Source organism: Eschrichtius robustus, chromosome 7 (assembly GCF_028021215.1).
Source record: "Eschrichtius robustus isolate mEscRob2 chromosome 7, mEscRob2.pri, whole genome shotgun sequence".
Lineage (NCBI taxonomy): Eukaryota > Metazoa > Chordata > Mammalia > Artiodactyla > Eschrichtiidae > Eschrichtius > Eschrichtius robustus.
In genome coordinates this window covers 10,548,160-10,566,234 of record NC_090830.1, presented here as the reverse complement: position 1 = coordinate 10,566,234, position 18,075 = coordinate 10,548,160, and the positions used below count along the sequence as shown (strand labels likewise).

Sequence of the window (18,075 nt, the reverse complement as noted above, 5' to 3'; positions counted from 1 at the left end):
CTCTACTAACACTAATGCACACACACTTAATACTCATTTTGGAGGCAAAGTTCCTTAATTAAGATCTATAATACAGCAAAATAAGCACTTACCTTTATTTTCTTGCGATGTTTTATCTTTGGCACATTTTTATCAGCAGGTCGTACTATTTTATCTGCTTTAATCCATTCATCATATCTAAAATTGAAGGAAATTAACATAAATATAAAACACATACCACAGAAGGAACCATGCCATATTAAAGAGAAACTCGTAAATAGAATCAGAACATTTCAGAACTGCAAAGGGCCTTGGAGGCCATCTAGTTCAACTTCCTGGTTCAAGAAATAAAGTCACCACTGCTCAAAGAGAGAGATGAAGTAACCTATCCAAGGACACAATGTCAGCTATTGGCTGACCTCTTGACTCCTGGACTAGCACTCCTTGCTCTGCTGCCCCCGTGAGAAACCAAATCTGTGCAATAGCTATTAAGAGAAATCCCAGTATTTCCTGTACTTTTTTGGTATACTTTGTTGTGTTCGTAAGCAGCAAGTAGCCCATTTTTCCTAACCGTGTCAGGAAGCTATAAGGGGAAGCACAGCTCTGCCAAGCCTCCAGTGCTGAGACACTTCCTACGTTTGCAGGCAGCCGAGGGCCAACAGTCGTGATGGCCTCTCCACTCAGTGCTGGCAGTCTGCATAATTTTACAGAGTGCAAGTCACTACTGACTGCAATAAATCTATTTGTTTAAAGGGGGGGAAAAAAAGACAGTTTATTTTTGTAAAAACTCAGCCAGAAAGAAGAAACATTAAAAACAAATTAACCTCTTTTTATGTTTGAAAGTTATCTACATTTATTCTGGAAAATGGGAAAACTCACTGACGTTTTTAACTCAAGAAAATGAACAACTGAAAATGAGCTTTTAAATTAAAATGTCCTCATTACCAGAGGTATTAAGTGAAGTAATAAAGACCTTAAGTCAGGAAGCAAATGACCTGGGTCATTAGCTTACTAATAAATTACATTCTTGCTCTAGCTAGGCCTAGTTTTATCTGTAGCAAGTCCCAGGCAGAGCTATACTGCTGGTGCAAACCACGGGCTGAGGCAAAGCTGAGGGCTCAGCCCCACAATGGTTACAGCAGCGTCTGCTGGAAGCTGCTGAGGGCCACAGTGATAACTGGAGAGGACGAGGAAAGAATGGAATGAGTTCTACAAAAGTCTTCACACATCCTTGCTGACTAGTTATGTGGCCCTGGTCAAGACGTTCTCAACCTCAGACTTCGTTCATTCTGTATAAAGACCACATTAAAAAGATAAAATAAAAAATAAGACTGCACCTCACATATGGAGGATCAAATATATGAAACAGTTTAAGTCAAATATTATTCTCCTACTAAACACACTCCTCTGGTGTTTATATTGGCAACACTAGCACCTACCTGTACATTTATAGTAATTTTAATTTTCCCATTAATACTCAAAATTGCATGACGCTTGACAAGAAAGCAATTTAGTTCCTTCCAAAATTAGAGTGAAGGTGAAGAATGAACAGAAAATATATATGCCCTCTACAAAGTTGAATATGAACTTCTAGAAGTTGCTCTTACTTGAATATAGTTATGGAAATCAATGTTATGTACTTTAAGAAAAAACAAAACAAAACAAGCTTTCTATCTTCCTATGAGATAAACTAAAAACAGTTCATGATGGTTACACATAACATCAGCATAAGCTAAACGAAGATATGAGTTTTTTACCTTTCTTAACCAAAGACTACAATTAATTTTGTAATACCAGACATTTTGACTACCAGTAAGATTACTATTCAATTCCACTTGGATTTTTGACATGAATGATTATATTTCAAATTCGGTTGAAACAGTAGCTTTCAATGCAAGAATATCACCAAGATATTGTAGCTTTGATGGAGCACCAAACACATCAAACAAGCAAAAAATAGTTACTGTCTCCATAGTTACAATGTTCACTGTGACAGAGAAAGATTTCTTTATGAGTTAGAGGTAATGTATTTTGTTTAAATTCTCTTAGGAACAAGGTATAAGGAACATATACCTAAATAAAATAGTGGTTACTCCACATGGTACAGGCTGATGCTCACTGCCTAAGCTCCACTAGAGTACAGACACTATATGATAATCATTTTCTCCTCCACCCAAACATAAACTAAGGATGGTATATAAGAGGACTGGTTATCAGAAGAACTTTAGTGAGTTTACGGGTGGAAAGAGTGTTGAGCCAGGCAGGAAACAAAAAAGAAAGATTCTGGAATTAGATGAAACAAACTATGTACGCTTCTAAAATACTTGAACAGCAGTAATTAAACACGAGGGTCTTACTATTCTACATAACAGTCTTGTTTGAAAACTACTGAATATTCTGTATGGTTTTAGGAGATTCCTTGGGAAATTCTTTAGATATGTTTCCTACTAGAGCAATTACACGGTAATGTATGGTTCTGTAAGTATTAGCTAATATTATATTGTGACGCCTTTATTATTTGCCTCTTTCTATTCTCCTTTCTCAGTGTTTTTGTTTGTTCAGGCATTCCCTTGTTCTAATACTATTCTTTTAGATTTTTTTTCTTTTTTCAGCTAGATTTATGCTGTCTTTTCATAAAAGGTAATAACACAACATTGTTGTTATTATAATTAATATCCTTCAGAACTAGAACACGCCTTAAAAATCTATCAAGAATTTATTTCACAGATTGAGAAACTCAAACCATGGAAGCGAACTCACCTTGCAAGCTACAGGCTTGCCAAAGACCACTATGTGGGGCTTCCCCGGTGGCGCAGTGGTTAAGAGTCTGCCTGCTAATGCAGGGGACACGGGTTCGAGCCCTGGTCTGGGAAGATCCCACATGCCGCGGAGCAACTAGGCCCGTGAGCCACAACTACTGAGTCTGCGCGTCTGGAGCCTGTGCTCCGCAACAAGAGAGGCCGCGATAGTGAGAGGCCCCGATAGTGAGAGGCCCGCGCACCGCGATGAAGAGTGGCCCCCGCTTGCTGCAACTAGAGAAAGCCCTCGCACAGAAACGAAGACCCAACATAGCAATCAATCAATCAATCAATAAAAAATCTTTAAAAAAAAAAAAACCACTATGTGAGGAGTTGGAGAAGAACCGGGAATGGACTGCCTGTTCAACACTGTAATACTAGAATGATTACTACTAGGCAGGCCAGGTCCTGCTCAGAGTAAGCATACAGAAGAGTCCAGACCAGCAACTGAAAAAGCCTCATTAAGAATGCACAGTATGGGGCTTCCCTGGTGGTGCAGTGGTTGAGAATCTGCCTGCCAATGCAGGGGACACGGGTTCGAGCCCTGGCCTGGGAAGATCCCACATGCCGCGGAGAAACTGGGCCCGTGAGCCACAACTACTGAGCCTGCGCGTCTGGAGCCTGTGCTCGGCAACAAGAGAGGCCGCGATAGTGAGAGGCCCGCGCACCGCGATGAAGAGGGGCCCCCGCTCGCTGCAACTAGAGAAAGCCCTCGCAGAGAAACGGAGACCCAACACAGCCATAAATAAATAAATAAATAAATAAATTTAAAATTACCTTTCTCTAAAAAAAAAAAAAAAGAATGCACAGTATGAACCAATCCACGAGGAGGGAGAACGGGTGAAAACAATGTGTGAGAATTTTGGTTAAGGTAGCTTTTTCAAATTACAAATGCCTTTAACCAAACAGAGGTTGAGACCAGTGATGTAAACATTAACAGAAATATTTCAAAATGTAATGAGGTTCCAAGTAGCACTTTAGTTGCCTGATTAATCTTACAAGGAAAAAAAAAAAAAAACGATGATCAGAAAATAAACTGATAGCTATAACCATCCTTGTATATATTTTAAAAATAGGAAATGTTCTTTCCCTTTATGTAATTACTGATTAGAGTATTAATCAGGAATTCCATTCTCTTTTCTTTTTTTTTTTTTTGGCTGCAAGGCATGTGGGATTCTAGTTCCCCGACCAGGGATCCAACACGCGCCCCCTGCACTAGAAGCCTGGCGTCTTAACCACTGGGCCACCAAGGAAGTCCACGAGTTCTATTTTCTTTACAGAATACTTTCAAAGACCAGGAAGGAGAGGAACATAAATTCATGTGGGAAAAAAGCAAAACGATACACCCTGAAAGGCAACATTTCCTACTGACACTAAATTATATAAGAAAGAGTTAGGCCAATATAATTTTTATTTTACTAGTGCTTGTTAATTTAAATTAAGTAATATTAGTGGGTTAAGATCTCTGATTCCCTATCAAATACCAAGAATAAAGACTTGAATGAAGGGAATTTAGTTCAGAACTACAGAAAAAGCTGCCACTGATTCTGTTTATTCTATATAAACTTAAACTTTTTATATAGTCTATTTAATGTACATTAAAAAGAGATTACAGCACATTTACTTTAGGCATAAGAAAATAATCAAAGAAGATAGAAAATGAGAAAATTTAGTTCAAATTCAAATATCTTGGACATCATAGAAATTGAAATTACAGGGAAGTGGCAAACAGCAGAAAATTGCAGCTAAGAAATAGAAGACCATGAAATATTTCTCATTTCTCCTTGGGGCACCATACCAAGTACGGTATCCATTCATCCCTCAAAATATATTCTTAAAGAATACAAGAATTTAAAAAACTAAGTCAAATATAAATTTTTTGGTTTTAAAATGCTTCCATCCTTTTCTCAAACATTCCCAAATACATGGACATGCTGTCCTTCCCTCACAGTGGCTCTCCAATATTCTTGATTCAGCTTTAAGTACCACAAAGGGAATCAAGACATTAGAACGCATATTCTGATGGGGTCTCTCTACCGTGCAGGAACTATGAACAGCTATTTAGGGCAACAGGTATTCAAAGAAACCACATTATTGTTAAATACCTAGATTTCTCCCCAAGGCTAGCAGGCCTGTTGCTGTCAGCTCTCATGTTCTGTGATAATGTAGCTTGAAAACTAGGAGAGAAATTTAAGCTAAGTGGTTGGCCTACAAACAAAATGACCTGCAACTTTAATCCAAGCAATAGAGTTTTATGAGAATGTCTGAGGAAAACAAGGAAGTTTGGATTATTGATATAAACTATACTACCTTCAGTTGGACTTTAAATTTAGAAATTACGAACAGAAGAGAGTAATTGGCCTGTTTGTGACAAAAGGAAATATAGTTTGCCAGGGCACAAGGAAAAGAAGATTACTAAATGCTTCCATTTAAAAACAAACATCAAAAAACAAAGAAAAACAAATATTGGAACAAATATTAACAAACACTGAATTTGAAAATGAAGACTAAGTCTGTTAATGATTAGACCATACTTTTTCAATTCAGTTATCAATAAATTCATTGTAATTGATGCATGGAGTCTAGACAAGTATCTTATCTGATATTTAAAGTACTAAGGAAAATGTTTTCAAAGAATATACTGACTTATTTGAGAATAGTCTATTGAGATCATCTAACATTCAACTAATGGAATAAACATGAATGAACAGATGCATGAGCAACTCATTTAACTTCTAGCGGTCTGTTCCCTGACCTACATAAAATGAAGAAGGTAGAACAGATGATCCCCCAAATTAAAAAATTATATGAAACTCCCAGACTAAAAGTCTACACAAGGGCTTATTCATTTGACAAATACTTCTGAGGTACCTATCATGTGACAGGCTCTGCGCTAGGCACTGGGTAATAAACGCACCACAGCTCCTTATCAAGGAGTTCACAATGTAACAGAGAGGACAACACTAATCAGTCATTACATAAGTAATAGTACCAACCTTCTGAACCATTCGAAAAAAGTAGCTACATCAATATCTGAAATTTTAATGTGTTGAATTGAAATATTTATACAAAGCTAAAAGGAACCATTCAGAGACCATAGCATACTTGCTCTCACCAGAGAAAAACAGAGTTCTAAAAAGAAAACGTTTTGACTTTTTTTTGGATGTGTTGGCAAATTCTCTAAGAAATCATTTAGCAACAATAAAAATGGAAAAGAACATTAGTCAACCAGACATAAGATACCAAAATGGTTACTGTGCCCACACCAGTTCAGATTTTGGTTCTGCTTAAACCTAACTAAACCACTTTCAAAGAAATATTATCAGCCATGTATTAATATAAACCCACACAATAATTACATGCAGAATAAGGATACTGTACAAATAACTTCATCAGCAAAACCGAACTGACAAAATACTTAAAAACTCATTATTTAAAATATGCATACAGATTATAAAAGATAAAATCTAATAACTAACCGTTAATATAAGTGAAATATTAACATCATTTGTATTTTGTTTTCTGTAATAGAGAGACTCATTTCATAATTGCTGAACAATACGTATTTTATATCCTGCCTATCTATAGGCAAAAAACTTAATATATGTCATAAAACTAACTTAGCTTTTAAAAACCTCACATCTAAAGTGGAAATTTAGGCCCTCTTTAGCATGGAAAGGAATTCTTTCCCCCTTAATTGAGTAAGAAAATATGAGGGAAAAAATAGGACATTGTAATAGAAAAAAAGACCAAGTCATGATGAAGAGCAGCACTAGTTATTATTAATTATAAACTTTATAAGCAATTTAATCAATATTTACCTACTTTATGAATTTTCTATAATAATCTCAATTTACATATTTATTTTTAATGTGAGAGAATATCTAAAGCAAAATTTATAGAGACCCACTGACTACAATTTAACGCTTTTAGTCATGTACTTAGGATAAAACAAAGATAAAGATAAAAGCATCATATTATTGAAAAAATAAAATTCTAAGCATGCTATTAACATTTCATATTTCCACTCCATACAACACTGTTAAATCCACATCAAAGAAACAGGAATGGTGTTCATTGTAATAAAGAATATAATAGTAGAATGATAAAAACATGAATATTATAGCACCATCATATTAAAGATTTGACACAAATAGCCCAAGAGAAATGTACTGTAATTATATAGATCTGTTTTCCTAGAGAATTTAACTCTGTAAAATGAAACAAAGGTATAGGTCTTCAGGCAGAGGTACTATCAATATATAATGTTAAGAACACATCACAGAGCGTTGTACCAGGCTTATAAAGACCACTGCAAATGGTTAACAACTCTGGCACTCACTGTATTTTGTGATGTAGATACTGACTTCTAAAAGTATCCTCAAAGTTTGTTTCATTAATATTTGATAAGCTTAGGGGATTAGTATGTTTGTGCACATTTAGACAAACATACTGATGTAACTGCCAATCTACAAAACTATGAAATGGAATAGGTCCAAGTTAATGCTTTACATTAAATGTACCTGTCAATCTACAAAAAATATTGAATGGAACAGGCCCAGCTAAGTAAACACTCAGAGAGACAGCAAGAGAGAGAAAAAGGAAAAAAGGAAGAAGGAAAGAGAGAGAGGCCATTTGAGTGCAAAAATATATGAGTTTATTAATCTTTTTCACAAAGGAAATTTTTATTTTCACTTGCACTGAAAAACTAATCAACTCGAAAGTCATTTTTTAAGTAAAAATTTATTTTTATGTTCACCTTATTCATTGTTTATAAGCTTTCGTTTAAATTTCTCTACATGTAGGACTGCCTGATACCAAGCATTTTCATGCTGAAAAAGAATTTTTCACATGAGCAGTAACATACAGTCCTTTGACTTCCCAAGTAGTTTTTAATTTTAATGCTTTATAGCATAAACAGAAGTAAACAGGCTAGGAGACTGTGACATAAGGGTTTATGGAGACAAGAGTTTGGAGATGGCAGTGAGGTATCAAGAAAAGAAGAATGGCACACAGGAGGAGGCGGAGTGTGCAAAGAGAATAGGAAGACTTGGTGAAAGAGATATGGGCAATGTTCCCTTTCTCCCCTTAAAACAGGCTGACAGATATTTCCTTGGAAACCATTGTCAAATGGCCTTCATTTATAGTTCTTTAACTTTCAACTATAAAAATAAAGCAGACAATTTCCTAGATAGAGTACCTTGCTTTCCTTTCTATCATTACCAGAATAATTATTTCAAAGCATCTGAGTAGAACAACTTTGTACTCTTATCAATATTCCTAAGTCCAAAGGCATGTACAATGAAAGTATGACAGGGAAGGAACAGGGAAATTAAGCTGAAAAAGTGACATAAAATTCTTCAAAGGAACAAAAGGAGACAGGGACTGGAAGAAAGGTCACAGGACACGAGCACTTCCAATCACCTTCATTCAAGTCTCTTACTCTCCATCCCATTTTGGCTGCTAATTAGGAGTTGGGCTCTGTATATTACCCAAAGAGGTCATTTAAAAAATTGACTACCATAATCATATATAAAAATTAACTCAAGATGGACCAAAACCCTAAGTATTAGAGTTAAAACTATAAAATTCTTATAAGAAAATGGGGAAATTTTCATAACACTGGATTTGGCAATGTTTTCTAGGATACAATACAAAAAGCATGAGGAACAAAGAAAAAAATAGATAAACTGGACTTTATCAAAATTAAAAAGACACTATTAAGGGTGAAAAGACAATTCTGTGGGTTCACAGAATGGGAGAAAATATTTGCAAATGACATCTCTGATAAGGGATTAGTATACAGAATATATGAAGAACTCCTACAACTCTTTAACAACAACAAAAAACAACCAATTCAAAAATGGGCAAAGGGCGTGAATAGACATTTCCCCAAAAAAGATATACAAATGATCATATACAATTAAGTACATGAAAAGATGTTCAACATCACTAGTTATTAAGGAAATGCAAATCAAAACAACAATGAGATACCCACTAGATTAGCTATAAATAAACACTTTTTTAAAAACAGAGAATGAGGGGCTTCCCTGGTGGCGCAGTGGTTAAGAATCTGCCTGCCAACGCAGGGGACACGGGTTCGAGCCCTGGTCCAGGAAGATCCCACATGCCGTGGAGCAACTAGGCCTGTGCGCCACAACTACTGAGCCTGCGCTCTAGAGCCTGGGAGCCACAACTACTGAGCCCACGTGCCACAACTACTGAAGCCTGCGTGCCCTAGAGCCCATGCTCCGCAACAAGAGAAGCCACCGCAACGAAAAGCCTGCGCACCACAACGAAGAGTAACCCCCGCTCACCTCAGCTAGAGAAAGCCGCGCACAGCAACGAAGACCCAACGCAGCCAAAAATAAATAAATTTAATTAATTAATTAATTTTAAAAAAACAAACAGAAAATGACAAGTGTTGGCAAGGATATGGAGAAATTGGAACCCTAATACAATGCTGGTAAGAATGTAAAATGGTGTAGCCTCTGTGAAAAACAGTTTGTTCCTCAAAAAGTTAAGCAAAGAGTTACCATATGTAAAATAATACAGAAGAGGTTCCAGTGAGGAAACTAAGCCACATCTGTCCCAATTCCCCACTAGTCTCTGTATTCCATAGGTATCACTTTTATATACAAGTCCCCTTTTTTTAGATTTTAATTTCTGCTCTTCGTCCATTTTGTTGCCAGGAGGTCCAATCTAGTTCAATATTTGTTTAATAGTTACCATATGCCAGGCATGTACAGAACATTCTAGATGTGGTAAGGGATATTAATGGAACGAATATGAAAACTGAGGGTTTTTTTTTCATGTTTTAAAATTAAATGCACTTCCATAATGTAATGTGGTCCCAATATAAAAAGTTTAAACAATGGAAAAAAATTTACCCACAGTCCTACATGGAAGTTATATTCCAGGAGGTCAAATCCCTTTGGCTCCAAAAAATAATTCAGAAAAATTCAATATCAGAAAAAGTGACTCAAATCAGGACTGGAAAATCAGGAACAGAATGTAAAATAAGTTAAAATGGATACCAGAAGAATAAAAGAAGGGAACAATTAAAAGGGAGAAAACACATAAAGATAAGAAATGACAGAATGACTGAGGGGTGGTTTTCAATTTGGGAAAAGTAGAAAAGGAAAATAAACCAGAAAAGTAGTTGCAGCTGCAGCAGCCGGAACCCACGTGAAAAGTACCACAAAAGGAGCGATCAGCTGGGTCAGGCACTAAGGTAAGGCAAGTAACAAGAGGTCAAGAAATAAGGTATGGAATTCGGCTAGATGGGGTCCCTAGTGACCGTTCTGGAGGTGTGGTGGAGGCGAAAGCCTTACTGGGTTGGGTTTACACAAAAACAACAGGAGACAAACTGGATCACAAGTGTAAATAACTCTAATTGTTTTTGCTGGACGGAAGTGGAGCAAAGAAACAGCACAGTAGGGAAAGTAGGGGGAAGCTCAAATGAGTTTTCTTTGAGATGAGAGAAATAACTGCAGGTCTATATGTGGATGGGAATGGTTTAGAACAGAGTGAGAAAATCAGAAAAAACGGGAGAATTTCTGGGACCATATCTCTGATTTAGCCAAGAAGGTATGGCAGTTGGAAGATGGGTTTTAGATAGTAGCATGCTTGTTCACCTAAGGCTAAATATGAGAAGGCAGAAAACATGGCAGCAGATGTAGGTAAGAAGGTGATGTAGTAGAATTCTGTAGAAATTCTCTTATTTCAATTTTTCAATGAGGTCACCAGCTGAAAGTGAAGATGGGGGAAGAGTTGCTGGGGATTTGAGGAGATAGGAAACAGTATGAAAAAAATTTTTTCTGTAACTATGTATGGTGATGGATGTTAATTAGATTTATTGTGGTGATCATTCTGCAATACATACAAATATCAAATCATTATGTTGCACACCTGAAACTAATATAATAATGCATGTGAATTATACCAATAAAAACTGTACTAATAATTAAAAATTACTCCCTTAAAAAATGAAATAGTCTGAGAAAGTAGAAAGGGCATGGAAGGAGGACATACAGCGCCCACTTGTGGTTCACAGATACGAATTTAAAATACGACCACTCATTGTGGTTGTCTGCTTTCCTCCAGACAGGATCAGCTGCCCAGGTGCAGGCAGCGAGTAGGAGGAGTGTTAGATTTCATCAGCGTTCTTGTGGTTTTGTCAAGCAGGTACTACAACGCAACAACACAAGAGCAACAGAAGAACATGGGGGTGAAAAAAAAAAGATTCTGACAAATGACTGAAGAATGCGAGCAACACGAGGAGAGGATGAGGGCAGCGGGGAGACAGGGGCTGTACATGCTGGAGAGGCTCTCCCCTCACCTGGACAATGAATTCCTTGCTAGGGACTATTTCTTTGTACCTTTAGTGCCAAGCACAGTATTTGGCTTCTAGCGGTTGAACTTATGTTTGCCAAATAAAGGAAGATATTTGATAAAAAGCAGCTGCATGTTCATAAAAAATGGGATTAAACCCATTTGTTTGTGAAAGCTTTTTACTAGTTCCCACTCCACCCACTCCCTCCAAGGAGGAGCCAATTTGCTTAGAAAAATAAGGTATTTTTAAAATGAAATACATTTTCACTTCATATAATATACTTAAGTATAATTCATCTTACTTTCAGTTTTCTATAACTTGTAATATGGACTAGGACTAACTGCTGTTAGTTACTTCAGAGCTTTACAGTTGAAATTTTAGTGTCTCTTTTCTTTTTCTTTTACGTAAGGGTATCATTTAACGCAGTTGGGAATCATCAATATTAAAAAAAATTCTCAAAAAAAAAAAAATTCTCTAATCAAACTCCCAACTCCTTGATTATGGAAAGCCAAAGTAGAAATGAATGGAGAAAAATAAATCAGCATCGATACATAATAAAATACTGATGTATTTTAAATCCCATGCCAAGTAGCCTAGATAGTTCCAACACACTTGGTTGTTTTACTGAACAAGGATAAATCCAACACGCTCAAGTTTATGGCCAGTGAATTTCAAAGTGTAACTTCATTTTCAAACATCAATCTCATGTTTTATGGCATGACCTAGAAACTTGAGAGTGAAAAGGATCAATTAGCTAATGATACTAAAAACATCTATAAAATATTAACATCACTAAGAGAAATTAAAACAAATATAACAGAGAGCCTACAATTAAAAATTACTGAAATATGACTATAATTTTTTAAATGTATGGAGATATATTTTTTAAAAGACTAAAAGAGAACACACAGCAGTATTAGTAGTGATCCTTTCTTTTATGTACTTTCTCATTTTTCTATATTGAATGCTATTTTTAGATGAGTTTTTAAAAATTCTGTAAAAAAGCATGTGGTGAACTAGTAAATGCTATAGCATTGGACAATAGTTTTACATATGGCCACCATATCTGAAAAATTCTGTAGCAATACTGTACCATTTATAAGTCATTATGTGGTTTAGGATCCAGAATTCTGGCTATTTCCCATAAATGTGATGTAAGTATGTAAAAATGTCTTTTTTTCTCATTGTAGTAGTAAAACAAAATTGGCCCAAATGTTATCTTGTGTAACAAAAAAATTAAGATTTTCAGTTGTGAAATAGGGGTATAAATGAAAATGTAAAAGTTTAGACAGCACTTTAGAAAAAAACAAAAAATGTAGAAATTACAAGAAAAACAGTATTCTTCTAAGATAAAGATATTCTTATTTTCTTTAAGAAAAACCTGCTTGATGGAAAATGTTTCAGATCAAACAAAACTCAAACATCTCCATACAAAATTTCCAAAATGCTGTTGTAATAAACGACTGCCAATGAAGATAAAACTATTTTTATGAAACTTCATGCATAAATCTTCATTTCTAATTGCACATCTCAAGTGTAAATTCAGAGATCAAGCTGAAGATCCCCAAAATAATAGGAAAACAGTTGTAGAGCTGATGAGGATTTGTTGAGGTCCTCATTAGATTAGCTTCAGACATGAAGGAACAGCAAAAAATCATAATTATTGCTTATTCATCAATAAGACAGACTCTTTGGTTATTAATCCAGAGAGAAATAGGAATACTGTTATGTTGGCTACAAGAAAATTAACTGCTTCATCTACTGAAGTACAATTGTTTTCTCTATGATGCTGGAGTCTGTAGAGATCCACCCTACAGGTCTTCATCAAGATGGTAAGTTTTCTTCTTTTGAACGTTCATACCACACGAACGTGTGAGTCGTCAGAAGTAGATGGCATCCTTCTCGTTAACACAAGCATGTCTTGTTGAACTAGGTCTTGTTTTTCTTTTCTATATCATTAAAAACTTGAATGCCTCAATTTAAAATCCTCCCTTACCCTACCCAACCCCCTATCAATTTCAAAGCTCAAGTACTGAACATTCTTTTTACCCGCTAAAATCCAAGTGCTCCTAGGATAGGATTACGCTGTCCTTTAGTAAATCTTTTCTTAACAAAACGAAGTTGCATCTTAATTGTAGAATAATTTTATGAATGTCTCAATTCTTATATCTACAAAGCCCCTTCTGTTTAATGAGATAATTAACAGAAAATAATCAAGCCCTCATTACAGTGAAACTTGAGAACGCCTAAATTCTATCCATTCGTCACAGAATTTAAAGCATTTTATAAAGGCCACTAGGAAAACTGCCTCATTATATAAACTAGCAAAATAACTAGAAGAAAAGAACTGGAAAAAAGAGGTAAAAGATGATGTAGCTCAGATTATCCATCTTGTGGGCATTACTTAGTAATTATTAATTTTTGCTGATTCAATTTTTCCTTCCTAACTTTAAACTAACATATTCAACATTTACATTTACATCCTACGCCAAAGTGGAACTCCCTCTACATTTATATTCAGGAAGATCATTTAGTAAAATCAAAATGATTAAACATCAAAAACAGGAAAATATTCTGATAACAGCTCTATCTGAGATCTCAAGTATCTTCCTTTGAACATGATCATTAATAGTCAGCCCTTCAGGTGAGGAAAATCATGCACCACAGGGGCAGCGCAAGAACCAACAGCCAAAAGGATAAATTACACACGATGTTGAAAGAGGTATCTGGAAAGCTTATGTTTCATCAGGACAATACTGATGATAGGCATTCTTAAAATCCAAAACTTTGTTAACCTTCTTGGTAGAAATAATAAAGAAAAAGTCCCAAACAAAACTCCTAAACATTTCCTTATGACTTAAGTTGCTATTTTCTTGCAAGCTTCAGAATGGATCAGAATTGTACTTCTCTCAAATTAAGAAACGTAATCAGAAGATAATGCTTCTAGAGCTTCCTATTGCTGCAGAAGGACAACAAAAATTGTACTTTTAAGAAACAGAGAGTGTATTTTTTTTAAGAAACAGAGAATTTGCGATGATGTTTTCTTAAAAACTTCCCAAACCACAGAATACAATTTAAATATAAAGCATGAGAACTGTATTCCTCCTTGAAGAAGACACTAGGCACACCGTGAAACTACCACTGAAAACTTCGATGGTTACCTTTTCAAGGGCTACAACTCTATCACAGGCTACTTCAAATATATCAAACATTCCAAAATAAACAAGGTTTTTCTTAAAAGATATCAAAATGCTCAGATCCCAAAACTGGCTTGCCAACTTCGGATAAAATTCAAACATAAAATTTCTTTGGATAAACCAAAGCAAACTTGTACAAGAAGAAAATTCAGTCTCGCCTTTCAGTTCCCTAGGTGAGTAGCAGTCGGATCGTGCACTCTATTTCAGTCAAGCGGACTTGCTCATAACATTTCAACGATACTGTTTCAAACATAAAAATTAATTTTGGAGGCTTGTGAACAAGGCTGTAATGCAAGAGCTGTTAATGAGGAGATAAGGCTTTCTTGAAGTAGCTAAAGCTTCCTAAGAAATCACAACTCTAAGATCCCTGCCTACTAAAGGAAAGAAACATGATCTACGAAGATTACAAAGAAGAGGTTACTGCAGCAAGGTGGCTGAAAATGCAAGAGAGCAAGAAGCCTGATAACTGGCTTGTAGACATCAAGAAGCTCAAAGCCCTTTTACCTTTTAAAGAAATTTTTCTATCATTTCACTAATAATGTTGCCTCTATTAATCTACATGCATAACATAAAAATCAGCTACATAGACTTCAGTTTTCCAGACACTAAGGATACTTTTGAACTACTGAAAACAACAAGTAAGAAGTCACTGAGCGAGGCACTTACTTGCCAAAACTACATGTTTTTTGTGTGGTATACTGTGCCCTCAATTAGAATACTAATATATCTGTAATTCGTTAAATATTAAAATAGGAAATTATTTTACAAGTGTTTTTAGGTAGTAATCACTAGCTAAAACTCAAGTTACCTCACATTCCATCCGCAGTAATGCACCAAGTAAAGGACCTCTCCACCTTCGACATCAGAATCTTTAATACTAGCTTCATACATTTTTTGATTTTTCCCTCGTCCATACCGCACTTGGACTTTCATGCCTGGTGGATAGCACTCAAACTCCTCTTCTTCATTGTTGTCGTCATCCTCTTCATCCTCTTCCTCCTCCTCCTCCTCCTCTTCTGCTTCTTCATCATCTTCATCTTCCTCTTTATTCGTTTCATCTCTTGAAAGGTTTAAAAAATTGCAGTTAATAAAAGACACTTCATAAGCTTTTCACTTCCAAACCACATAAAATGATAAAAATCGTGGCTGTGATTGTTCCGGGAACAGCAGGTTCCAAGTGTATGATATTCTCTGAGTTTCAATTTAATATTAAAAACTAAAACTGTGTAGGATGACCTTGGATGGTTATAGAAAGATACATTCAGAGAAAATGAAAACGGAAAAGTAAGTGCATTAAAAGAAAATGTCCAACAGCCAGAAGAATAGAAGTTGTGTTGAATAGCAAGAAACTAGTAAGGTCGAATGTAACATTTTTCTCATGTTTTATTGTAAAAGTGTTTTACATCTCAGTTGACAAAAACAAAAATCATCACACCTTACAGCCATTTTCTGACTAAACATTATTTTTCATTCAAATATTTCCAACCTCAGGATGTTTAAACAAAACTTTTTACTAGCCAAATGGCTAGTCTTAATAACTTTAAAGTAATTCCAACTAAATTTTCAAAAGTTATACTAAATGAAATATTACTTTACCTTTCACAGGAATATCCTACTAACTTAATATTACTATCACATCAGGTTTTTTCTTTCTATTCTTCTAAACTTCAACACAATTTCTGCTCTCTCTAACACATATTTACTGCAAGTCCTCTTCTACCAATTCTCTCAACTTTAAAGTTCTGAAGAAATAGGTATATGAGAGGCCAATTCCAAATAATATGAAACTAAAAGTCATTTGCATTCTAGAAGCAGCAATGCAAACCATTCTGGTCTTCTCAATATCATGCACCTTCTAAAGCTGAGCATTCATTTTATATTAGCCACAAATCTGTATTCAACAAATTGAAGAAAATCTTAAATTATAAATCCTTCCAGGCACTTGATTTACAAAAAAAAAAGTAAATTTCAATAGGAAATTCTGGACTATATTTAGTTTTAATTTGCTCTGCAATATGTCTATACTTATTACAACAGTTTTCTCTCAAAAAGAATCCATCACTTTACAGCTGACAAATGAATAAATGTCATAAAACAGAACCACAAGACAACTTAAGTAATTAAGCTTTAAAAGTTAATGGCTATTAATATTTATATAAAAAGTCTTCCTCCACTGGTAACTTGAGTTTTATATTCTTATATGCTAAAGTACCAAATGAGCCAATTTTCTCTGAAATACATCACAAAGTCTACAAAGATCCTTGAGAATTACTCCTATTTTAAAGACTCATTTACAGTCAAATAAATAGGTACTTAAAAAATTAAATGAATCCAGCTGTAATCTGAGATAAAAAATATGAACTCTGTTACTGAAAATATATTAACATTTCTATAATGAAGAAAAACTTATTAGTAAGGCTAAAATATCTAAGAAATTATCAGAAAGGGCGTTACGGATGATAAACTATTATTAACAACTTTAAGTAAATGATTTATATATACTATATATGTAGTATACATATATAAAATTAAAACAGTTAAGACTTTTTTTTGAAAGAACACTACACTTGTTTAAATCATAAAAGTATATCCCTGCACATCAGGGAGAAAAGGAAGTGTATTCTGGTGGCTACAACAGAGATTGATTATGTACCAAAGAGATTTGTCATGCACCTCAGAATCATCATAAAAGAGACAAAAGATATATGAGAGATTAAAAGTCTGAAATTGTTAAAACGAAAACTAACTCTAAACTGTATCTTACATGATATAACGCACTGAGCACAACTGGTAAATGCCAATGACAGCAAGCACAACCTGACTTAAAGTGGCAGCCAGGACAATCTTTTATTTAATCTGGAATAAAAACCTAATATTCTGTATTAATTTTAAAAAGCAGTCAAAAATTAAAAATTAAAAATTCTCATTTAATGTCAACCTCAGACGCAAAGCAAATAGGAATCACTCAAATAACACACTGAATTATAGAGAAGCAAACAACACAATTACTGGTTATCAGCCAAAGCAAATATTTTCCTCCTCCTCCTCTTAGTGGCAAAATCAGAGGTAAATGCACTAAACTAAACAGAACACAGAATGCCAAGAAAGAGAGCCTTTCAAAGTATAAAATGCAGCCAGTACACAGGCTAAAAAAATTAAGTTGATGTACATATTACACACACACACATACACACAAACACAAAACACACACACACACACACACACATGCACGCCCCATTAGTTATCTTTTAGAGAACTACAGTTTGGGAAACCAAATGTATCGACCAGGAACTTTTCATCCAAACTCACAAAGAAATATCAAATTTCCCAAGTTTGATGTCATATTCCTTATTTACAATGGAACAAATTAAAAACAAAAAAACTACTTCAGTTTATTAGTACCTATTATGGGCCAGGCACTGAACCAGACATTTTACATAAATTAAATGATTCACTCTCCCATACCCGGACTATGAGGGAAGGACACTGAAAGTTCTTGGTAGCAGCTAATTACTTAGAGAAAGTTTATATACTAGAAAAATACTTATACATTAATTCTTTATAATTATAAAAGTTTCTATTGCACTTATCTAATAAAATTCAGAGATCAGTTTTGGACATTTCTAACCTGTAAATCTTCTGAAGAACCCATAACGCTTCTAAAGCAGTCACAACAGGAAAATTTCAGTTTGTTGTATGATACATTTATAAATATCTGTGGTAAATAAAAAGGCCATATAGTTGAAAGATTTTTTAAAACTCTGCA

At 34.9% G+C, this 18,075-nt stretch overlaps 1 protein-coding gene across 5 annotated transcripts in view; it reads right to left on the bottom strand.

Annotated features, from left to right (window-relative positions):
• Positions 1 to 18,075, bottom strand: part of ARID4B (AT-rich interaction domain 4B) — a 127,724-nt gene that overhangs the window by 20,608 nt on the left and 89,041 nt on the right. For 3 of the 5 annotated variants that reach the window (XM_068547583.1, XM_068547585.1, XM_068547588.1), the window contains exons 17-18: positions 15,118 to 15,369; positions 93 to 177 (exon numbers count right to left, since the gene is read on the bottom strand). In XM_068547583.1, coding sequence (XP_068403684.1) covers positions 93 to 177; positions 15,118 to 15,369 — 337 coding nt within the window. The remainder of the gene's footprint in view (positions 1 to 92; positions 178 to 15,117; positions 15,370 to 18,075) is intronic. The other 2 variants (XM_068547586.1, XM_068547587.1) reach the window with 2 other exon arrangements.